Raw genomic sequence first — 23,884 nt, 5'->3', positions numbered from 1 at the left:
AGGCAGGACCTTCCGAACACAGTTTAGCAGAATGTCAAGCACGTTCAGTTCGCCGGTTGACTGAAATGTTAACCACACGAGGCAGCAGAGAGAGAAGCGCTGCAGAGCTGCATCGGCACAGAGTGAGTCCCAGACAAATACTTATTATTGTGACACCTTCTGGTCACGAATGTTCCGTTATAGTTACAGGATATAAATGGATTAAACACTTTAAGTCTGCTCTATGCGTTTTTTTCACCTGTAAAAGACGAGCGTGTGAGTTTTGGATGAAGTTCACGTCTCAAATAAACACGTGACCTGGTGGATAGTACACGTTACAGCCCTTTGGAGAAGGTTCCACGTTCGGAAATAACTAAAGAAAAGAAGTCAAATGAGGTTGAGGTCGAGTCAAATTAATTCATGCTGCGGTTTTAAGAAAACAGCTTTGACACAGAGTGATTTAAACAGAAATAAAAGCAGCTCATATTCACAGTCATAAGACTCAGCTTGAGAGGAACTATGTGCGCTCGGAGCAGCTCGGCCTGGGCAGGGGTGTAGCTTTCCTCCCCCGAAGTGTGGTATAATATAATTGTGCTGAAGGGCTGCATGCTCACGCCACAGGAGAAGAGGTTTATATTGAAGCCTGCCTGCTGTAACAGTGTCAGATGGTATTTATGAGACCTGTAATGGGGCTGAAACCCGGGCACACCTGCTACGCTGGGCAAGGTATGATACACACACACACACACACACCAACAGATTCAACACACACACACACCCAACACATACTTAGAGCAAATACTGGATTTTGCTTGTTTCTACTCATTTTCAGCTGCTTGTTTAGGCTCTATTTTAAGAGCTGTGTTGCCAGACAAATCTGATTATGACACTATGTACATAAATACTCAGGATACACTTTGTAAATACACTGGATTGAGTCACGGGGGGGGGACCTGGCAAGAGCAGAGCTTGGGCAGATTTTTCCAAGAAAGTCGAGACGGTTTTAGGTCACATCCCATGAACATTTTCCACATTTCCATCACATTCAGCTTTAATTACTTTTATAAGCCCCTTGATTATTTTCCAGAGAAGCATGTGTTTACTTCAAGAGCACAGCCGTTATGAAATTAGCACCACAGCTAATGGTTATATCCATTATCGATTATATCCAACAGTTATTTTCTCAATGAATCTTACAAGTTGATGTATATAACTTTCTTGCCTGAAGCCCAAAACATTCAGTTCGCTCCCATGAAAGGAAAAAGAAAACCCCTACAAGGTAGAACCAGACATTTATCCTTAAAAAAAGAATTGCTCGGTTGATAAAATTGATTATTTTTCTGGCTTGAAATCAGAATCAACAGGAATCGCAGCCCGACTTGGAACCGAAGTATCTGTTCGCTCACAGATTTTATTTTGCTGTGTATAAATGCTCCTGCTGTTGAGCCCTCTGTCTTTTCTGTGAGGCGCTGTGGGCCAAAGCAACTGGTGACTAATGAGCCTCCACACGTCTGCACACTACAAGCTGCTGAGATTAACTCCGACTATCTCTGAAGTCGTATTAAGATGCATGAGAACAGAAAGGGGAAAACAAACAGTGTTGATGAAACCCAGTCAAGACGCTGCAGCCTGGGAAGCTGCACACGTGCCAATGCTCCTCCGACGATAACCCAAAAAGGAAAAAACTGCAGCTCAGCTCCAGCTCTGCTTGAGGTTTCAGACTTTGATAAGATAAGATAAGTTTTTCATGGCGATAGCACAAAAATGACGAAATGACAGATCCCTAAAAGTGATGCCAAATCGTTTGAATTCTCCCCTAGTGGCCGGCTGCAGTGTAGGTTAAAAACCCAGCCTCCATGTGAGCAGATGGGACACGCGTACAGTTAAAGAATTTTGTATTAAATATGGTTTCAACATTTAGCAAACACAATAGAGTTACAGTGATCCCAGCCACCACTGCTGCAACACCAGTACAGAGGAAACCCTGGAAGGACACAGAGGAGACCCCGTCACTCACTAAGTAAACAGGCCACACCATCACATAATGGTTTGTGGTTGATAACTTGAGTTCCGTAACCTTTTCACAGAGAAGCACCGCAGCTTTCACCGAGTGGGTTGATGCAAATTATTTGACAGATAGTAAGTTAAAGTTCACCCAGTGGTTTTAGTCAGTGACAGTAGAGGGGGCAACAATCATCACACACTTGTTTAGTTCAGTAACTTCGGCCTAACGAGACGTCCTCTTAACGACTCTACAGGGGAATCTCTCTGTAAAAGGGAAATGCAGAAACCGAGAAACGAGCCTGCAGTGTCGTCGCTCTTCTCTCAGACCGAACAGCTGACACCTCCGCAGTCGTCCTGCAGCGACAACACTGATGCCAGAACTGCTTTGATCAACACAAATCTACCAAAGTGGAGAAGCACGAGACGGTGTCCTACATCCTGAACGCTCAGCGGAAAGTAGAGCAACAATTACAAAGGGGAGGTAAATTAGAAGTGATAATATGTTCAAAACAATATAGAGCAATATGCTCAGTGTACGTGGCAGGAACGACCCGAGACTTCATGATTTTCATTCTTGATTTACCTGCCTCTGTTTTCTGTGAATTGTTTGATCTATAAAAGTTTAGAAAATAGTGAAAATGACAATTCCACAAAGCTCAAAATTACATTCAAACAAACAAAATGTTCAATTTAAGACTGAGGAAGAAAAAGACAAAAATGAAAACAGCAAATCACCTCCACCCAGGAGGTTATGCTTTCACCCTTGTCCATTTGTTTCAATCTTCAAATATCTGTTATTTTTGCTCGATAGATTATTTAAAATCATAATAAATTAGATTTGTATAAATGACTCTGTCAGGTGACAAATCGTTTCAGCACAACCGCTGCGTCAGGAAACATAAAACGTTGCTTCCTGAGCAACAAAAGGATGTTTCCCCCGGACCCTGACATCACATTTTTACAATTTCATGGAGCGGCTACAGGCTGAGTCACCATTGTGTCACGTGAATCAAGAGATAGGAACAACATGTATTCAGATAAAAAAGCTGATGCAGTGTGACGTCCGGGCCCCGACGCCACCCTGCCAAGAAGCAGTGGGGCGGTGATGCACTTATTGTCAAGTATCTGGTATGAACGTGTTGCTTCGTGCCTACGGCTCGTCAAAAAAAACCCGGCTCTCTTCTCTCCTGGCAGCCGCCTCAATTACGGCAGCATCACCCCCGGCTCCGTCATCCCTCCATCCATCCAGACTGGGTGTAATTCATCAGGGCTGGGGTGGCCTCCATTAGCGCTGCTCCGCGGGGACAGGACAGCCTCTGCAGCACTCAGGGAGCGCACTGGGGCCCCCGCACTTTACCCTAACAGCTTCATCAACTCTGCATCCCTTGAGCCAGCCACACACACACACACAGACACACACACACACACACACACACAAACACACAACCTCTGGAGGGCCCAATTAGCAACCATCACCTGTAATTCAATAACAACGCTCCCTTTCTCTCAGCCTCTCCAGCTCTCTCTCTCTCTTTTTTCACTCGACCGTGAATTTGCCTGCATGATTTCAAAAGGATGACTCCTAATGTTCTCCTGCGTCAACAAACAAATCTAAATCCACGCTGACGGGTTATGAAGGGGTTTGAATAGATCTGCATACTTTGTCTGCAAGCAAGAGGTGTCTCCCATCGCCTCTGTCTCTTCTTCCTCCCAGTGTTCATTTTTTTTACAAGCGCCATTTATCATATCGCCGGGTCCACGCGCTACAAATCAAGCCCACAGGACACAGGGTGGAGGACAGACACAAAGGGAGAATCCACATTTCTGCACTTCTCTACTCCACTCGGCGTCTAATCAAATCCTCTGATCCATTTCAACGTGTGGGCTCTCCATCCATCCTGCGTGGTGGGAGAGGGAGACTGAGAGACGGCAGCTCCACATCCATCCTGCTTTAAAACAAATATGACATCAAACTACATGAAGAGAAAGCTGTCGGCCGGACGCAAACACACAACCACGGTGTACAGTCATATTTAGTTACCATGTTAACACCTGGTTTTTTAATACGTGTGGGATAAAAACAGCTCGACCACATGAAAGTACACGTGTATAGGAACCCACACTTTCCTTCAGCCGGCTTCCTTTACACTCAGCTGTCAGTTTATTAGGAACGCCTCACTTCATTTAATAGTCTGATCCAACAGTCAATAAATATTCTCTTTGTGAAAAGTTCTGTTTTTGTTGAAACTCGGACAAAGAAGGTTATATAATTTGTTTCCACCCCATTTAAATGAATGAGACAGATCTGTATCTGTAACAAGCTACCCCCTCTTCTTCATTCAGTGCAACATGTCACAGTTGCAGTTCACACTTTGACTTTCTGCCCCAAGCGAGTATAGAAACAAATTCTTAAAAAATGTCATCGAACTTTTTTCATCTCTGTGTGACTCCTCCCGTGTGAAACACACGTGAAAACACAAAGGGCTCACATGGACGGCAACAGCATTAAAGAGGAGAAATAAATCTCTGCACTGTGCTTCTAATCTAATTCTCCATTCAGCTCCCACCTGTCCTGCTGCTGCTGGCCCCCCCGAGGTCTCTGGGGTGTCTTTAGTGAGTCCAGGCCCCTCATAACCCACCTGTCCACCGCTCCTGATTTATGTCTCCTGAGACCACTGGGGCTGCTGGGAGGTGGCCTCCCCCAATTATCTTTTTTTAAAAAGCCCTATTCAATCACAGGGATTCGGGAATCTTCAAAGAATGTTCTGGTATGGCGAGTAGCTTCATATCGCTTGAAATAAAATATGTTATCAGAATAAATGACTGTCTGTGGTTCTTAGAATTATTGTAATAAATAATGTCCCTATGAAAATAATCTGGTTCCTGTGAAAAAGGCATTTGCGCGGTTTTCATACAGTTTTGTCTATAATTCCGTTGCATATACAGAACGCCCCCTATTGTTCAACAACAATGCGCCTGAAGCAGTATCAGAACAAACAAAAACGCTGGTTAAATTATTGCATTGATTACGTAATTATCTATTGATATATACAATAACATTAAAAAAGATCTATTGTCCAAAAAGAGGAATTTACTTGTTGATTATGTCCAACATCAGTTCATCTATCAGTCAATTGATTAATTAGTGGAAGAAATGTGAGAAAAACTGTTTGACTGATGCTCTAAAAACTAGTCACTAACAGCTTGTGACTCAGGTGAAGAACAATATTCTCAGAGGTCATAATTCAGATAAACTGAGCTTCATCTTTGTTCTGTTTCCCTATCTTCTTTTATTTTCCCTTTTCATTATTCCAGTTCCTTCTCTCCTCTCAGCCCCACGTTCTTCTTTTTTTTAAACGTTCTGCACCTGTTTCCCATTGGTTTACCTTCGAGATGTGTCCCAATTTGAAATGGAAGCGAATCAAAGTGAGGAGCTCGTCACTGGCAAGCGGCGCTTCAATTACTAACATTCACAGGATTACGCCTGGACCGAGTCTCGGCAGCGCAGCGCCCTCAGCTGTGGCTCGGTGTTGTGCCCGAAGGCGAGCACCAGCCCGGGGCAGCGTTCTCACTGATTTCCTCTGAGCTCCAGGAGCCGCCAGCCTCGGTCCTGCTCTCAGGTGTAGCACGGGGAAGAACACAACTGAGAGTGGAGGATGGAAGAATATGCAAATTGTAGCACCACCAAAGGAGAAGGAGAAGGAGTTTCCCACCAGCTGAGTGTGAAAAGAGTGACCCCCCCTTCTCTTCCACACACACACAGGACTTTGAATGAGGCTCTTTCTTTTGACACACACTGGCCTGCATGAGCGCAGAACCCCCACAATCACACAAACTCACAAACGGACGAACATGTGCATGAACTGCTGCTGGGATGCACTCGTATTGAAGTTGTCAGGCACATCATTAGAGGTGGGTGCTGGTCAGCAGCGGCAGCAGCAGCAGAATGAACCGTGTCCCAGCTCAGCTCTGGTTCACAGAGGAGTGTAGATTAAAATGTGAGCTGTTCCCTGCTGGGAAGCCTCTTGAATACATGAATATTCAGGTGGCTGAATGAGGACGATGAAAGGCATCAGCAGAGCAGGTTACTTGTGGAAATGGGTTAGACCACCTTAAAAGAAAAGAAGTTTGGCAGTTCCTCTGAGATTTTATGCACCGGTGGCGCTGGAGGTAAATTTCAGTTCTGGTTTCACATTTGGCTTTGTTTTTGAGCGTAGGCGGCAGCGAGCAAACTTCACAACACAAATTTTAAGAACCGTTGTAAGTTTAAAACAGGATTTGGCTTCACAATAAAATGATTTAACACGGCAGACTGCACTGGAAATGTATCTTTTTCCTCTTTTTCTCAACATGGCATCGGTCTCGCATTTTTATACCAGCGGAGCAGCTTCAAACTTTGAATATCTTTGATTCAAATTACAGCTTCAAATGGGCAGAGGTGTGTTTTCTAATTAACCAGAAAGAAAAAACACGAAAATCCTTGATTTCTCTCGAGGACATTAATCATACTGACGAACTTCAGAACCACCTAAACACAGCTCCCTTCTGTGCTGTGACATGGTTATTAATGTTTTGGTTTTGAATGTGTGATAACACCCATTTACGTGTCCTAGATACAGAGGAAGTTTATGGATTATAAAGCCAGCTACAGCAAATTATTTTTTTCTTAATATTTTCTTCAGGATCCGTCCTGTACCTTTTTACTGCAGCTCTCTTGTTGCACACATAACTCGAATAGTACTCAGAGGAGCGCACAACTCCACCAAGGCCCAACAGTGCCCTTAAATTCAATTGAGCTGCACCAAATTCCACACACTCATAGATTCCAGTCTCCTAAATATGCCAGATTTTTTTTAATCTACATCCATTTATTATTCCCTGGGAAATCGCCCTATCTCACAACATCACTATTCCGCCCCCTGATCCTGATCCAGATCATAACGTGGTTCCTCACTGACCGTCAGCATCCACACACTGTTCACTGCCACAGAGCCTCGTAGCACATGTGGCTCTTGTGTTTTGTGGAGGATCACAGCTCCAGGGCTGCTCCACTGACCTCTGACCTCCATGTGGACAACTGGGTGGGGGGGGGTCAAATCTGCTGACCACACTGTTCACCAAGTTACAGATTTTTCTAAACATCCCTTCACAGTCCAGCCTGAATGACGCGATTAGCTGCTTTCAGTTTTGAGAGCATCGCTTCCCCTCCACCTCCACTAATAGTTCTCATGTTCAGTGTTCATGAGCCGCTGAGGCCGATCACACCCTCAACACAACAGACACGTCTGTGCTGGTTCATGTGTTTTGGACATTTGCACTTTATGAATATGTAGTTTAGATTACAACTTTTAACAACACACCACAAACATGTGTTAATGCACAGTGAACTGCTGCCATGTAAAAAACACGTATCATTAAGTTTCTATACTGACTAGAGCCCGACTGCTTTATTATTGAGCTGATAAATATTGGCTGATATGAGCATTAAACATCAGGATCTGCGTTTATATTTATTGATATGAAAATTTTTATTTTACAGAATAATCGATTCAGAAAAGACGTTCTATATATTTGATTGATTTGGGGTTTAGATTATGGATTAAACAGAAAAATATCAAGACGGAATTATATTATCATTTCCCAGTTTGTAAATATTTGAGTATATCCGCCAAATTATCAGTATTGGACATTTCTCTTCTCCCTTATATTGGTATCAGACACCTAGGATTCAAACGCTTCACCTCAGCAAACCTTCAAACAGAAATACCCTACTTGATGGTTTTGAGGTTTTTACTGAAATGAGGTGTAAGTGACACGTTACTATTTATACCAACCATGCTGGGCTGGTTTCTTGCATCTCGCTCTGAGGATGCACAACTTCCATGTCGTCATCATCAGGCTCTGAATACATCATCTGAGTTAACTTGCTATGAGTGTGAAAACATTAGTACCAACCCGACCTGCCTTAACCGTCCATGTCTGATCTGTCAAGGTTCCTTTATCAGCTGACGTCACCTAATTGAAACGCAGCAGCATCAGCAGGAAGATATTTTCCCTCACAGGCATCGTGCTAATGCATGTAAATCCAAACAAGAAGGACTGTGTTGTTATGCAAAGCCTGGAGGAAAGTAGCTGTTTCCCACCTTGATGCTAGCACACACACACACACACACACACACAACTAACACACACACACACACACACACACACACACACACACACACACACACACACACACAATTAGTCACAGCAGCAGCATCAGTAGCCCTGACGCACCTCCCCCTCTGGACCATAAAAGGCAATGGGAGGGGTTAACGCTGACTCGCTAAAGACATCCTGTAGTGCTTTGTCATGCCACAGGCCCATTTGGGCAAAGGAAACAACACACACACACAAACACACACACACGCACACACGCACGCACACACACACACACACACACACACACACACACACACACACACACACACACACACACACACACACACACACACACACACACACACACACACACACACACACACACACACACACACACACACAGCAACATGAATGACCAGTGGTCATGGATCACTTAACAGCTACTGTTGACCAGGACCACGTCTAACAGCACTCAGGACTACTTTCCTCTGACCCTTGGACATGTGCATTAATATTCACATTACACTCAGGTCGTACGTGACTGAAGTTAGAAGTTATAAATACATTATTTAAACAATATATCACAATAGCTTGAGAGACAGGAACGTGCAGATAAAATCAGGGTGCGGCTTCATATTCCGCGACTGCCGTGATAAACAATATCATAACGTCTATTATTCTGCATAAGTTTGATTATGTGAGCTCAGCAGCATGAATCCAGCCTGTGGTGAAGCACATTAGCGACACATACAAGCTCAGTATTAACTCAGGGGAAGGAGGACACTCACATGACTCCTCTGCTCTGTAGACAAGCGTAACTGGAGCACCTCCCTGTGACCTCAAGTAAAAATGCTTCATTCAGACACCGAGACATGAAGACGGCTACGAAACACACTGCAGCTCTCACACAAATCCCCTTTTTTCCTTCCAGAGAGCGCCCTGTACGAGGCCGGGTGCGAGGCTGTTGAGCTCTGCCACAGACACAACACAGAATATGGTCTTAAACCGGGATGCTACACTGATCTGAAGAAGTAAGATCAGAGGAATCTCAGTCTTTAAAACAGAGACACAAAGACAAACGCTTGACATCCGAGCATCAGACAACAGCAAGTGGATCAAAGGGCCTATCGCTCCACAGAGAGAGGGTTCATTTAAAATATAATTCAAAGCAACTTCATATCAACAAATGTCTATTATATATCAGCTGATTTAATAAGTACAGATGTTTCACGATACCGGCATCGGAGAAGCCTCAGACACTGTCGGAAGATGACGGGTCGGGGGATGAGCGAGTGCTTAAATCTACTGATCCAATAGAATCAATTAGAATATTAGTTTCACTTGGATAAAAAAAGCTATTATCACTTCTTCAGCGTTGCTCCAAAACAGCAGTGGCGCTGCACTACCACTGACAAATACTATTTTTAGAGAGATGCAAGGCTTCAGCTATTTAAAGAAGTAATTGGTTTGAATTCCTTGATTTACGTGGGTTCTTTTTGAGTCATGACTGTCAAACTGGAGTAGATGATACAAGAGGTTCTATGACGTTCATTCTCTGCATGTATTTGTGTTTCAAATGGTTTATCCCGAGCCAGGCCATAGCAACCATCACTGCATACAGGGCGAGTAGCATACAGCTGCTAAAATACATTAGACAAGTTGTTGTTTCTCAAAATGCACGGGTATCGGAGGGGTACTGTGTACAGGCCGACATGTAAAGTCCATGTATTTGAGTCGGTATCAGAACGTCTCCGATTGAAGGTTGCACCACACGTTCCATTTCTCCTCAAACCTCCACAGGACCGACGCTGCTAAAGGCCGAGCCCTGGCTAGCTTCTACCTCCGAGCCGGAGAGCAGGCCGCTGTGTTTATCCTGTCGGAGGTATGTTAACACCAGGCCGCAATCCTGGAGTTCCTAAATTGCTGTGTTAGATTACAGCCCAGCGGAGGGCACGCACACACACTCACACACTGACACACACACACACAAACATGGAGCACTTAAACGCGATAGGAAAGGCGTTGGATGACAAAACCGTGAGCGAGGCTGAAGCAGCAGCAGCAGCAGCAACAGGCCGTCTGCACGGAGGGCCAACACCTGCCATTTACAGTGGAGCTGCAGACGCCTGGCATGTGGCGGCGCTGGGGATGAGATCATTAAGGCAGCGGTCGGATTCATGCGAAAACAAAGATGACTTCATATTTCTACTCTACTCTACGGCTATCACACATCATATAAAAACGCAGGAACAACAATCTCATGAGCCCTGCACGCTGCCACCGCTCGCTTTAATCCTAAATGCATGGCAGACTCTTCGTTTAGGCGAGTGCAGTGAGGGAGAAGGGAAAGTTTTGGGGCGTCTCTTCAGGCCGATAGTAAGATGACACTCGTTCGCTGGGCTTTTACACACTGACATGTTTACAGCTGCTGCCTGGAGGGAAATCATCTCCGTGAAGAAGTAGAGCAAGGGCAACTGACTGTCAACTAGCATTAATACCAGGCAGGTTGGGGTTTTGTTTGTTGAGACAGGCGAGAGCAAAAACATTTGAATTGGGGAAGCACAACGTAACAGCGCGGGGGGAACGTGAGCAAACGAGTCTCCAGCCAGTTTCAGACAAAACTCCAATGGGGCTCATTACGGATGAGATCAAACTACGGGAACGCACAAGGTGTCATGGCTTTAAGGAGATGGAAGTCAACAGCTGACTGCCAGGGATGCTCATGGAGAAAAGATATTCAAGGACAAATCAAAGTCTGAGCTGTTTCTCACTAGTTTCAATCACAGGAGAAGTTACAAAGATGATATTTATCTTAAATTACATAGAGAGGAAGTAGATTTGTCCTCAAACTCTGCCTCCAACAGAGAAAGGATGACGGATTACATCATCCATGTGACGGAGATTTAAAGAAATAAATCGATTACTTGTACAAATGATCGTCAGATTGATCCATAATAAAAACAATCCCTACTTTAGGATCTAATCCATGACAAATAAGAAAACTCTCAAGCCAGGACAGTGTTACACGTAATAAACACCACGTTTATTTACTTTTAACAGTTTATTTAATTGAACTCATCAACTGAAACACCACGGCATCCGCCATTACATTTCCGCCAACACAACAACCCCCCACACCTCATGTGTGACCCGTGGTCCAAGCATAGGGTCAAAGGGGAAACTCCCTTTACCGTAAAGTACAGAGTAGAGGGGAAATGCATGTTAACAGACGGGACATAAGTCTCTGGGAAATGTCAGAAGGTCTCCCACTATTTAGACCAATCAAGTTGAGGAGAGCCGTCATGCAAACTCCTTGTCCTCTTTTAAATCTAAATTTTTATCTTTGTGCTATCTCTGTAACATTTTAAATTTCTGTATCTTTGCTGTGTTATCTTCAAATTGCTTTTAAATGGTTTCTTATTGTTTGCTTTATAACTGTGTCCTATTGTTTACCTTGAATTTGTAAAGCCCCTTGTTACTGTGTTTTGAAAGGTGCAATATCAATAAAGATTATTTGTAGACAAGGTAATTATGATTGCTTTATTTGGACATTGATAAGTGATAAATGTAAATGTAAATGTTGTTAGTAGGCTCAGAAATGACCAAAAGCATTAAAATCTCTAAAGTGAAATGAAGCTATGGTCCCATTAGTGTTATGGGATGTAATTTAAGAAATGTCCATAAATAGCAGGTTTTCTCACTTTCTAGTCTGTCTCGTAATAAGAGCAAATTATAAATATCAAATGATATGAATTGATCAGAGCACATCAGAGCTTCCTGTGACCCAGCAGCCCCATCGTGGTGACGGCAGCCTGCTGGTCATGGTGCATTAGCTCGGGCTAATGTTTGGCACTGATCAGCTCTTTTTGAAATCCCAAAGAGGTGAAGTGTGTCTGTGGAGGAGCAGTTTGTGTCACGAGGCTGAAAACTGATCACTATCAGGAAGAAAAAACACAGAAGGTGAGCGAGGCTGTGACAAAAATGAAAAGAACACGCAGGCGAGTTTTTTCCCCCCTTGCAGCTGATCACACGGACCAAGATGCGCACCTTCCCCGCCAGATAATCTCATTTTAAATATCATATTTAGTAGAAGTCACAGCAGATTGGACTCTCGGGATGGTTCCCCTCGTGTATCTCCGCCCCGAGCAGAGAGGAAATCACGAGGAAGCCGGTGTAAAATGCACCTTCATAGGTGTTGCATCACCTTGCGTATACCTGGCTGTCTCCGGTCCAGAAAAAAAGCAGCAACCCCGCCTTCACTGCAGTAATGGTACTGACCGCCATTCCTCTCTCCCCCCCCCGCACACAGCGTGCGTTTGTCTCCGGAATTACCGCAACACAATAGATGGAGAGGCTTTGACTCGCGGCACGATGGAGGGATAAAGAGGAATAACCACCTTGTGCACCGCGCGTTTCCCCGCACACACACGCACAGACCCACACACACACACAGCTGCAGGACGCACTCGACCAAAACGGCTCCACGCACAAATAAATAAAAACCCCCGCACATAGAAGGGGGGGGGGGGAAGAGATGAAACATGCACAAGTGGGTCAGAAAATGCGTTTCGATGAGATAAATCCCGCGAGAATGAAGAAGGGAGGCGAGCGTCCATGCGGAGAAAAAAAAAACTACACAATCATCATCTCTACCTGCACAAGTTGACATCTGGAGCGGCTGCGTCTCTGCTCCTCCGCAGACACCGAGGCTTCGGGAGGCGGATGCGGTTCCGGTCACGGTCGAGAGCCGCAGGTGTTATTATGCGTTTCTTTTCTTTTTTTTATGTCCAGGCCATTTGTCAGCCCCCCCTCCCGTTATCCGTGCGTGCAGGTAAACATGATGATGATGAGGATGATGATGGTGGCGGTGAGGAGGAGGATGATGATGATGATGATGATGGCTCCTGCACGGACGCACAGAGTCACCGTCGTGTCGTCATCAGCAGGAGGAGAGAGAAGGGGGGGGTAAGGTGCTTTCCAGCCCCTCGGCTCAAGCAATACACCTCATCGCGGTAGATCTGTGCAGATTTACTGGTTTTTAATAGGCTGATGCCACGTACGAGGGGGCACAGGTAAGAACGCGTCCAATGGGGGACTCTCCCTGCAAAGCTTCGGCTAAATTTAAAGTTACTGCACCGACCCTGCGTTTAAAGTTATATTTTTCCATATTCAAAATAGACCCGGACCACGTGCAGCTGTTACAGGACCGTGTTTATAGAGGTGTGATGGAGATGAGCTCCCGTTGTTAAAGGGTTATTACACCCAAAGCACCAGGGAAACAAACCACCACCAAGTAGCATGATGAAGCCCCCCCAAAAAGACAACACATCCCACCCGATTTCACACGTGCACGGAGCAGCAGTCGAACATGTGCACGGTGCGCAGTTTGCACGATGGTCAAGAGGGAGAACCACGATGAGACGGGGAAAAATACAGGATTTACGAAGCTAAACTGGTGCAAACGTGGAAAAACGCATCCTCCAGAGGGTTTGTCCTATAGTTTAAAGTTATTGCACCGACCAAGTTATATTCTTATAATCTTTATCTATAACAAATGGACCCAGGATGAGTCTCAGCCCACACGCACCTTTACTCAAACATCATGTTTGTAAAGGCATCATGAAGATAAACTCCACGTATCAGAGGATTATCACATATTTAACACGACAAAACAAACAAACAGCGAGCAAGATAGCAGAGAAATGCCAGCCCACGTGTCTCCTCGTAATGACCCCCCCCCCAAAAAAAACCAACAACATTTCAAACCCGATTTTACAGAAGCACAGAGCAGAAGACGAACATTTGCAATAAAAGCGATTTAGATGATGTTCAAGAGGAAAGAAACACGATGAGAAAGACAATACGAAGAAATTACGAAGCCAAACTGGTGCAAACGTGAAAATACATTGTCCTAATTAAAAGTTATTGCACCAACCAAGTATTATTCGTATAATCTGTATCTATAACACATGTAGCCTCAGCCCACACGCACCACCTCTGACATGTTTCTAATGGAATCACGAAGATAAACTCCTTATTAGAGGATTATAACACATTTAACGCGACAAAACAAACACCGAGCGAGATAACAGAAGCCATAAATCTCCTTGTAGCCTCCGCAGCGATGCCAAAAACATCCTTCGTTTGCAGCATTTCACACATGTGCAACAAGCAGCCCCTCGAACATGTGCACTGTGCGCAGTTTGCATGGGAATCGAGCAGAAAACGCTGCATTTAAGGAGCCAAACTGGTGCAGATGATAAGGAAACGCGCACAAAAGGTGGAAAATAACGGTTCTTTCCGAGGAGCAACACTCTTACCTTCACTAAAGGGAACATGTGGTGTGGCAGTCGCAGCAGGGAGGGGTGAAGTGGAGATAAAACAAACATCCCATCTCTTTTAGACCATCACCGGAGCAGCGGTGCACCCACATTAAAACCAAACCCCCCCAACGCAGCAAATCCACTGCGATAAGCGGCCACAGCCCGTTCCCCCGTCCGGTGCGGAGCACGGGCAGCTAAAGTTACATTATTCTGACCGGGAGAGAGAAGCTGAGGCATCCGGGGCCGAGTGGGGAAAACTAATCCCGCAACAAAAAAAAACCTCGCCCTGAAAAAAAAAAAAATTCATCCACTTAAAAGAACTACAAACTGCGCTGAACGGGCCACGTTGTTATGAGAAAGCCCCGCAACCTGCCGCCAAGAGTTGCTCTGCGTGGGAAAGTGGCAGAAAAGTGGGGAAACAAAGATGGAGAGAAAAAGTGTTGAAGAAGAACCGCGGAGGAGAAGGGGGACGCGCTCCTCGGGTTATTATAGCGGGCGGATAACGGTTCACTCCTCCGGGCGGCCCCCATGCACCGCTAGGCGGAGGAGCCAGCCAGGTATAACGGTCCACCACCAACCCCGGGACGCGGAGAGTCCACGCAAACTCCCCGAAACGTCCCCAACTCACTCCCGCAAACTCTCCGGGAGGAGTTCAGCGGGGAGGGTCGGCTCCGGCGGCCGGCCCGGAGCTCTCAGAAGCGGCGGCGGAGGAGTTGGGACTTACCGCTGCTCCTCTTCGGGTTCGCCTGTTTTCTGCGCTTACACCTGGGGCCATCCGCCATGATCCTCTCGCTGAGTCTGAAACGCAGCCGCTCGCTCGTCACCTCCTCCCTCCCTCCCTCCCTCCTCCTCCTCCTCCTCTTCCTCACCCCCTCCTCACCCCGTCCGCTTTACGACATCACCTTCCCCCTCGCGCAGGAAACACCTGGTTCGCGACACACTGGCCGCCTTTACGGCATCACCTTCTGGGAACACCTCAGCACGTGGCCCCTCCTACCGGCCGCACATGGGTTTGTTTGTGGTGCTCGCGCATGTTGCACGAGCAGCCTCCTCCTCCGCTGCCCGAAATAAGGAGGTGCTCCGCGGCCAAGTGTTCGTCTGCAGGTGGACGTGAAGGGATAAAGGAGAGAAGAGACACGTGTCCGGGAGCAGAGGAGGAGTTCAGAGTCTCCATCAAGAGAAAGAACCAGTTTCATTCATGTTAAAAAACATCTACATTAAAAACAAAAGTCTGAAAAATAGAAGTTTATAGAAGTATTGCTTGGAAAATATCAAAAGTGCTGAATCAGCAGAAAAATGTTTAGTAAATCTTTTTTATTTTATTTCAGTGAGGAATGGGAAATAGTACATTTACTGTACTTTACTGAATACTTTTTACTTTTACTTTTACTTACATATATATATATATATGTCAGCAAATATCTGTACTTTATACTCCACAACATTCTTCAATATTATATAGTTATATGAGTCAAATTAATAAATAATTGAATTGGAACTGGTATTGATTTTGGGGTATTTTTCAAAGTTGCCCATATAAATATTCTGAACAAAATATCAAAATAATTCAATCAGCAAAAAAATTAAATACTACATTTGATGCATTACTGTTCTTCAGTTCATTTATTTTTAGGTACTTTGAAAGAAGCCTATAGAAATATTCTTAAAGAAATATCCAAAGTGTTAAATCAGCAGAAAACATGTCTGGGAAAAGGCTACAGATGTGAGTATTTGTACTTTTAATACTTCAATAAATATACTTAGTATAGTTAACAGCAAGCATTTCATTACTTATACTCAAGTAGGAAAGTTGATGTGGTGCTTTTATTCTTACTTGAGTACATTTTTGTCTATATATATTTGTACTTTTAAATTTAAATAAAAACATTTGAGTACTTCCCTCACCACTGCATATTTGTTTTTTAATACTGATACAACAGTTTATTGTTTTAGCTGCTAGAGATACAACTACTTCATCCTGTATTTGTTTTGAAAAACGCAGAGGTATATAAAGAGTTATATAATTATAAGTTATACAAAGAGTTATATAAATTAAATAACACTTTTGTGTTATTATAAGTCTAAATCTAAAAAGTCGACTAGTCCCTGTCGGCTGAACCCAAATCACAGTCTGGTCTCCTGAGACTTTCCTATTTGTGTCACTAGCTTTTTGTCACCATTGCAACGTTGGCTACTTTGAGCGTCTGCACTTACTACAGCTTGGCAGCCTGCGTAGCTAGCTCGTTAGCTTCGTCACCAGCATGCAATCACTCCTGGAATAGATCCGACAGGGATTTACCAGTTGCATCCTTTGCTGCTCGGGAATGGAAGGACGGATTTAAAGGGGAGAGCCTTTGAGCCTGGTCACGGGCCTGTGACGCCATCGGTCACTACATGCAGCCTCTAAAAGAAGCGACTCCAGTAATTTAGACTTTTAAAACTAAAACGTGACGAGCAGCCTTCCCAAAAGTCTTAGTCTTAGTGGAGCACCTGTTGGCGCAGGGCACAGGGTGGAGTCCTGCAGCGGGTTCAGTAAAATTACAAAATTACACACATCAATGAGGACGTAGCCACATGAAGGCTCGTTTCAGTGATGAGGTCAGCCCACAGGTCGGCAGACGGGTGCAGGAACTACGTGTAACATGAACTCTGTGCGTGAGCAGCACAAAGAGAAACAAAGAAATTCGGCACACGATCTAATGGGTGAACTGTAAATACAGGGGAGGCAGATGAAGGAAGCAGGAGCAGGTGTGCAGGAGGGTGTGGACGTTCCAGTGAGTGGAACAGGGAACCAGGTGAGCAGATGGATCCGCAGGTCGAACGTCCGGGGACATCTGTTGGACAGGTGGAGTATGACATATACGCCATGAGGCCGATAAACGTTTCCCGAGACAGAAATCAAGACGGACGGTCTCATTTGCCGTTAAGTTATTCGATCTACGCTGATGATTTATCGGCGTTAAAATGCAACTCGTGACACCTTTAAAAGAAGAAAAAAAACGCCAGTTGTCAGAATGTCGAGACCTTGTGAGCAGCGAGTTCCGAGAAACTCGAGTCCAGAAATACACGCTCGTACAAACACACAGCGCTGTTGTTGTGTCCTTGGCGGGGACAGAAGTTCAATGACAGTTCGCCGCAGGTCAGGGGAGCGGCCTCCACGGTCCCGTCGAGCTATTCTTGTACCTGCCGACGATCGGGTTTCCAGCTCAGACGCACCAGGTGCAACAACAAGCAACCAACAAGCCTCCTCTGCATATTCTGACACTGGAAGAGGGGGGGGGGGCTGCTGATGTTGAAATTAGACTGCAGGATTAACAGGGGGGAACGAAAGCCTGAGATTATGTGCATTGTTCAAAGGTGTTTCATTGTTGCCGCGCTGCTTTCACACGCCTGACACAACAGTGGGAACAGAAATGAGCATGGATTGGATTATGTAGGTTTTTATGCAGGAGGGAGACGTGGAGAGAGATGTTTCATTGTTGATCGCACGCCGGTAATCTGGTCGCTCCTCGGATGTTTGAGATCAGCACAATGTGCGTATGCAGTCAAATATCTAAAACCGGGGGTGGGTTTTCTGATGAAGTGCAGGTAGTTTCTAAACATAAAGTATTTCCCTTGCAATTCAGATGGAAATATGTGAAACTTTCACAATTTTTTAACCAGAATTCGTCATTTTTACTAGTTATTTGGAAAGATATAAATCCTATAGGGATTTGTTGGGGGCCGATTATTATAAAACAGTAAAAAAATCTGTGATCCTGATATTTCAGACGATGTAACAAACGATTCCTAACATGTTTTTATCAAACCCGTATTAAAAGGAAATATAATTGTGGCTTGATATGTTACAGATTAAACACATTTATAAATAATAAGATAAGATAGAATAAGATAAGATAAGATAAGATAAACCTTTATTAGTCCCACTATGGTGGCAATTTACAAACACACAAATACAGAACTTCAATGTAGAATTTTGTTTGACATAAAAAGTAAAAATAAATGCACATATTTTGTTTATTTTGTAAAAATAAAAGTCTCGAATCCGGTCGGTCTCTGGAGTGTCGGTTCTCTACATCCTCTGAAATAACTGCTATATTTGTACAATATAAAAACTTTGCACATGGCAGTGAAGGGGCAGAAATATTTATAGACAAGTTTGTGACTCTGACAAATAGAGGAAGTGGCTGATTTCAAGACATCCACCAGCTCAGAGGTTCTAATCATGGAAGCACAAGATCCACAGAGGCTGGATTCTACAGCAGACAAGGCCCAAGGTGCAGTTATATATTATATTATGGTATTTATGTTTTGTTATTGAAGTAAATGATCTATTATGATGCCTCTTCCATCACTGCTCTTAGTACAATACAAGTTATATATTATTTATCCAGTCACCCCCAGAATACACAAAGATCCATTATAATAAACATGGTCAAACCCCCGCGACACAACAGTAATGCTTTAATTGAATCTCCTACTGACAGGATATGAAGGGCCACAGGGTCCTCTCCTCTCGGGGGCTTTAGTGCTGTGCTACATGACAACGTCTCTACAGGTGATCGTCAGTGAAAGAGGAAATGGACGCCGTTATTCAATGCTAATTTGGTATTGACATGAATATTGAGGCTCAGGGGGCTCCTGGGCTTTCATTCCTCTTTTCAGTTGTATTTTCCTGCTGGAAATCTCTCTGACGAGACTCGGCCAACGGACTGAGTGAGTATTGTTCTTTGAAGAGCAGCTTCACCCTCGGGCTGAATTCCTTTTTTATTCCTTCATCAGCAGTTTCCTTTGTCATGCGTGAAGCAGGGGTTCTACCTTTAAGAGCGAAGCTGGATCTGACAACAGGGAATTTAACCCCTGAACCTGTTAGTGTTAAACTATTAATGACACAAGTACATTTAAAGATGTGGCTAAGGAGACAGAGCGGGTCGTCCACTAACCAGAATGTTGGTGGTTTGATCCCCGGCTCCTCCTCCTCCTCCTCCTCCTCCTCCATTCAGTGTGAACGGGTGAAACTGGAATGTGAAGTGCTTTGAGTGTCCATCTAGAAAAGCTGCTAAATAAATACAGACGATTTAAAGTCAAAACCAAAGGCTCCTGTTATCACTGCAATGTCTCCGACGTTGTAGAGGACATATATTATAATTCATTACCATTCTGATAACATTATAAAACTTTTAACGATCATTTTTAGAGCTTAAATGTTTTAAACCTTTCCCTCCCTTAATGTCACGGTTGTTAAATGTTAAAAAACAAACCAAACCGCTGTGATAAATGTGTCTTGGTGCCTTTAGACCTTCTCTTCTCTCCTGTGAAACTTCTTTTCATTCTAACGTTGCTGTATTAGTTCTAATGGATCTGGACTTCGGAGCAGAGACGTCCTCTCGGGCTGAACGTCTTGTTGTCTCGGCTCTACGCTGGTGAGCTGAAGCTTTGGAGTGAACAGCGACAAGAAAGAAACGGAGCCACGCTCTGAAATGTGAAATCATCCCAAACATGTACGATTTCAGCCGAACAAATCAATTAACTCCAGCTCGACTGCTTCATCGCCACAAAGGAGCTCCGGGGCCGAGAGGTGAATAATGTCATTTTGTGTCAGGATGAGTAATGAGGGTACAAATCACTTGTCTGGATGAGAGGCTGGGGAACTGGCAGTGGTGAGTCCTCAGGTTGGCTTTATAAGGCCGGAAGGGGAGAGAGGGAGCGACTCCATCCTCTCTCTCTCTCTCTCTCTCTCTCTCTCTCTCTCTCTCCGTTAATGAAATACAGTGGAGTCTGTGAAGCTGCGTGACATTAGGAGCCAAGAGAAGGACACGAACCTGGAGGGAAGGAAACTCTCTGCTGGGAAATGTTTACTTTACGACGAGGTTAATTAACGGTGGTTGGTTTTGATGCCTCAGCTCAGTTTCTACCTGTAACATGTCTGTGCACAGAGATCAGATCGTCCTCTGAAGGGACTCATTCACGTGTCTGTTATAATTCATTCCTCATTTCTAAAACCTGACTATTGGGTTTGTAATCAGGTGAAGCACTTTTTTTATTGATCACACATCGACTGAGACAGTTTCAGTTGCATCCTGTCACCTGAGATAAGAGCTCGTGTGTTTGACAGGACAAAGTCTGGAGCCATGTTTTTGGCTCTAACAGGTAAACCAAGGGTCAGTTGGCTGACCACTCACACAGGTGTGTGTGTGCACGTGTGTGTGTGTGTGTGTGTGTGTGTGTGTGTGTGTGTGCGTGTCACTTTACCTATTACCTGCTTTCCTGTTGTGTTCAGACTGTTATCACATGGACAAGCAGAGACACACACACACACACACACACACACACACACACACACACACACACACACACACACACACACACACACACACCTCTGCAGCTTTTACACCTCTTTTCATTCAGTGGTTTGTTTTGACAGCCGACACATGAGCTGTGTGGCTCATTCGCAGCCATTTTTATCAACCTTGGTCTATTTTTCTATATTTCTCTTCTATTTGTGTAATTCTAAGACGTCCTTAATGTCTGAGGAGCAAATGGAATCATCTCTCATTTGGTGTGAACAAGAAATCTGTGTCATGATTCCTGAAAAGATACAATCGCGTTTTCAACGGTGCCACATGTTGTTTTTCTCCATCGGTGAATGTGGTTTCTCGCCATGAGCAGGTGGTGACGGACATTGTTGTGTTTACGAGAGAAAAGGTTTGAATGCAGCTACTAACTTTCTGCCATTCTAGGAAGTTCTCACCGCAGTGATGTATGTTCACGTGTCCTTGATGGCTGCAGCCATGTGAGATCTTTTGCCTTCATTTGTGTGCAGTTGGAAGAAGTAGAGACATTTCTTTAATTTTTATACAGTTCCATCTTATTTTAGTTGCTAAAAATCATTTAGAGACCAACAAATGTAGCTCCCCTAGTGGCCAAGGTATATGACGGCAGCTTTAAACAAACAGAATCACATGAACTCCCCAACACAGCTGCTGCCACACGTCCACTGTTCAGCCTCAAAATGAATCCACACCTCTGGATGAAAGCCTCAGCCCCTCTTCTCTCCTGCAGGACATTCATTTCCTGTGCGGTGATTATCATCGTGCTCCCATCACAATGGTGAGACCCAGTTCAGGTGATGTGTGCAGTGATAACCAGGCCTGTTCGCTCAGCAGTGATAATGGTCAGCGCCGTAGTGGCCAGCGTAATGAGTCACATGCAGGAGCAGGAGCGACTGATGTCATTGTGCGTCACTTCATCTCCGCTGGGACCAGACAGAGTGTTTGTGTGTGTTTGTGTGTGTTTGTGTGTGTGCGGTACCACAGTGCAAGGCCTTCTACACGGCGGGTGTGTGTTTTTTATTGCGTGCCTGTGTGTGTATAACGCCGCGCTCGCCCCGAGGCGCTGCCTGCTGTTCAAGACCATACCTGAAGGCTGACCTCATTTGTTGCAGCGCTGCAGCTCCGGACACATGGAAGTCACATGACGGAGGCGTCCTCACTCCATATGGAACAAAGGCCTCCTGCCACACACCCGCTGACCTTATTCCCACAGCAGCCATTTTGAGCTTCACGCTCAGAAACTGCTCTGAACTTCCTCTGACCCTTTAAAATTCAGCTGTTCAGACCTGTGACCCCCGACAGAGGTGAGACAAAAACAGATTTAAATTTAGATGTAAAATATTGAATCTGCTTTGAGACTAGAAAAAGGCAAAGATTAGGATGATTTTTGAAAACAAAGTGGAGGATTTTGTTTCCATCCTGTGAATAAACTTAGAGCCCTTCACATTTGTCTTGTCAAAGAATTGTTTCTATTAATCTTAAGGTATTTTGGACATTTTTCAAAGTCAAAAAAAGCTTTATTTGTAAGTTTACGCCTTATTATCCGTTTCCATAAAAATAAACGTTCACAAATTCATAATCATCACTCTCTGCCAATGAAATAAAAGGACACTAGGACATAATATAGGACTTTAATAATATTTGTCCTGTCTATTTCTTTACTGTGTGTAGTTGCTTAGAGATTAAAACATCTTCAAATAAGTCTTAAATAATTTGTATTTAACAAAAATACACCTGTTTTTTAAGATTGATGACTGTTTATCTGCACTTACGTCTACACGGTCTTTAAGTCTATAATCTGACCTCCAGCTCCCAGCGTGCAACACACAACCTCAAGGAGAGAGTGTGTGTGTTGTCGGTGCTGCTCTGCTGTTATTCCCACAGGATGTCAGTGTTTGGCCGTGTGACACACAGACTCATAATTCTAAATCAAGTTGTAAACTCTTCATCCCGCAGAGCACACGCAGACACCAGGGCCAGCCTGTGATTACACATCCAGTTAGTGTGTGTTTCCTCTGAGGATCGGCTCCGTGGGCACATGAGTGGGAAGATGAAATGCTGCTCACACACGGGCAGGTCAAATATATTGAATTAAACCAACTGCTATGAATAATACAAAGTCTTTAAAGTCATATTTCTGTGTAAAGTGTGTTGGTGAGTTCACCTCTGCCAGGGAGTTAATGTCTTGTTGGTTTGTGTGTGTGTCGGCAGGATTTCAACAAAACGTGATGATAGGATGGAACCGGGGGGCGGAGAAAGAATTCATTAAGCGAGCGAGGATCCAGACAAATGGGCAGATACAAATATCTTCTTACTTTCTTTCTTCAACACTGATCTATACAGCTTCTTTTAAATCTAAAATGAACGTGCACATGCATTGTTTTTAAATGTGGTTAAACTGTCTGTGAGTAACAGACTGAGAAGCTAAGTGTCGAGTCCTGCACCGTCTGAAGGGAATCGCACATTGTTCCCAAGATGAAAACAAAACAAGAAGAATACTAACGTTCCTGGTGATTTACTGCCAAATTAAAAGAAGACACCCGAGTGTTTCCATCAGTGCTGATACGAACCTGTGTCTGCTGCAGAGTCACGGGTGCAGCTTGTCTCTACTCCCATTGCAGACAGCAGCCAGATGTCAGTTGGTGTTGGTGGGTTGTTAATGCATCCGGGATTTTTGTTTTTCTTCCACTTTCTTCAACATTATGAGACATTTTTATTGGTTTTCCATGAAGAAAAACAAATCAGGCATATTTACTGTGGTGCAGCTCTAAGAGGACCTGGTGGTACACGCTCCATTCTACCTTCTGTATCTGTTTGTAAGCCACTGATCTTAAATCCCACTCCTCTTTTAATCGCAGGATTGAGCTGCATAATCTGATATCGTGTTCGACGCACTCCCTGTAGTCTCACATCCCATCAGAGATGAAATCACCCTTGCCTCAGCCCCAGTGTATGATGGGATGGCGCTCCGTGTCTGAGTCGAGGGGTAAAGTCACCGCGGTGTCGTCCCCGTGACTCATCCCGGTGACATTATTCAAGATGAAAGTCAGTCGAGTTCTTTTCCTGATAACAACTGGAGAAAAAAAAAGGGAAATGAGTTCAAAG

General features: G+C 44.4%; 1 protein-coding gene across 2 annotated transcripts in view; it reads right to left on the bottom strand.

The window, feature by feature from the left end:
• Nucleotides 1–15,269, bottom strand: part of LOC118117798 (zinc finger E-box-binding homeobox 1-like) — a 53,423-nt gene extending 38,154 nt beyond the window's left edge. The window contains exon 1 of one of the 2 annotated variants that reach the window (XM_035170349.2): nt 15,172–15,269. In XM_035170349.2, coding sequence (XP_035026240.2) covers nt 15,172–15,229 — 58 coding nt within the window. In that variant the 5' untranslated portion in view covers nt 15,230–15,269. Of the gene's footprint in view, nt 1–12,777; nt 15,132–15,171 lie in introns of those variants that run through there. The other variant, XM_047341986.1, reaches the window with a different exon arrangement.
• Nucleotides 15,270–23,884: the final 8,615 nt, after the last annotated feature.

Source organism: Hippoglossus stenolepis, chromosome 11, assembly GCF_022539355.2.
Source record: "Hippoglossus stenolepis isolate QCI-W04-F060 chromosome 11, HSTE1.2, whole genome shotgun sequence".
Classification (NCBI taxonomy): domain Eukaryota; kingdom Metazoa; phylum Chordata; class Actinopteri; order Pleuronectiformes; family Pleuronectidae; genus Hippoglossus; species Hippoglossus stenolepis.
Note: the sequence above shows the minus strand (reverse complement) of the source record. Positions and strands in the feature narration are given on the sequence as shown.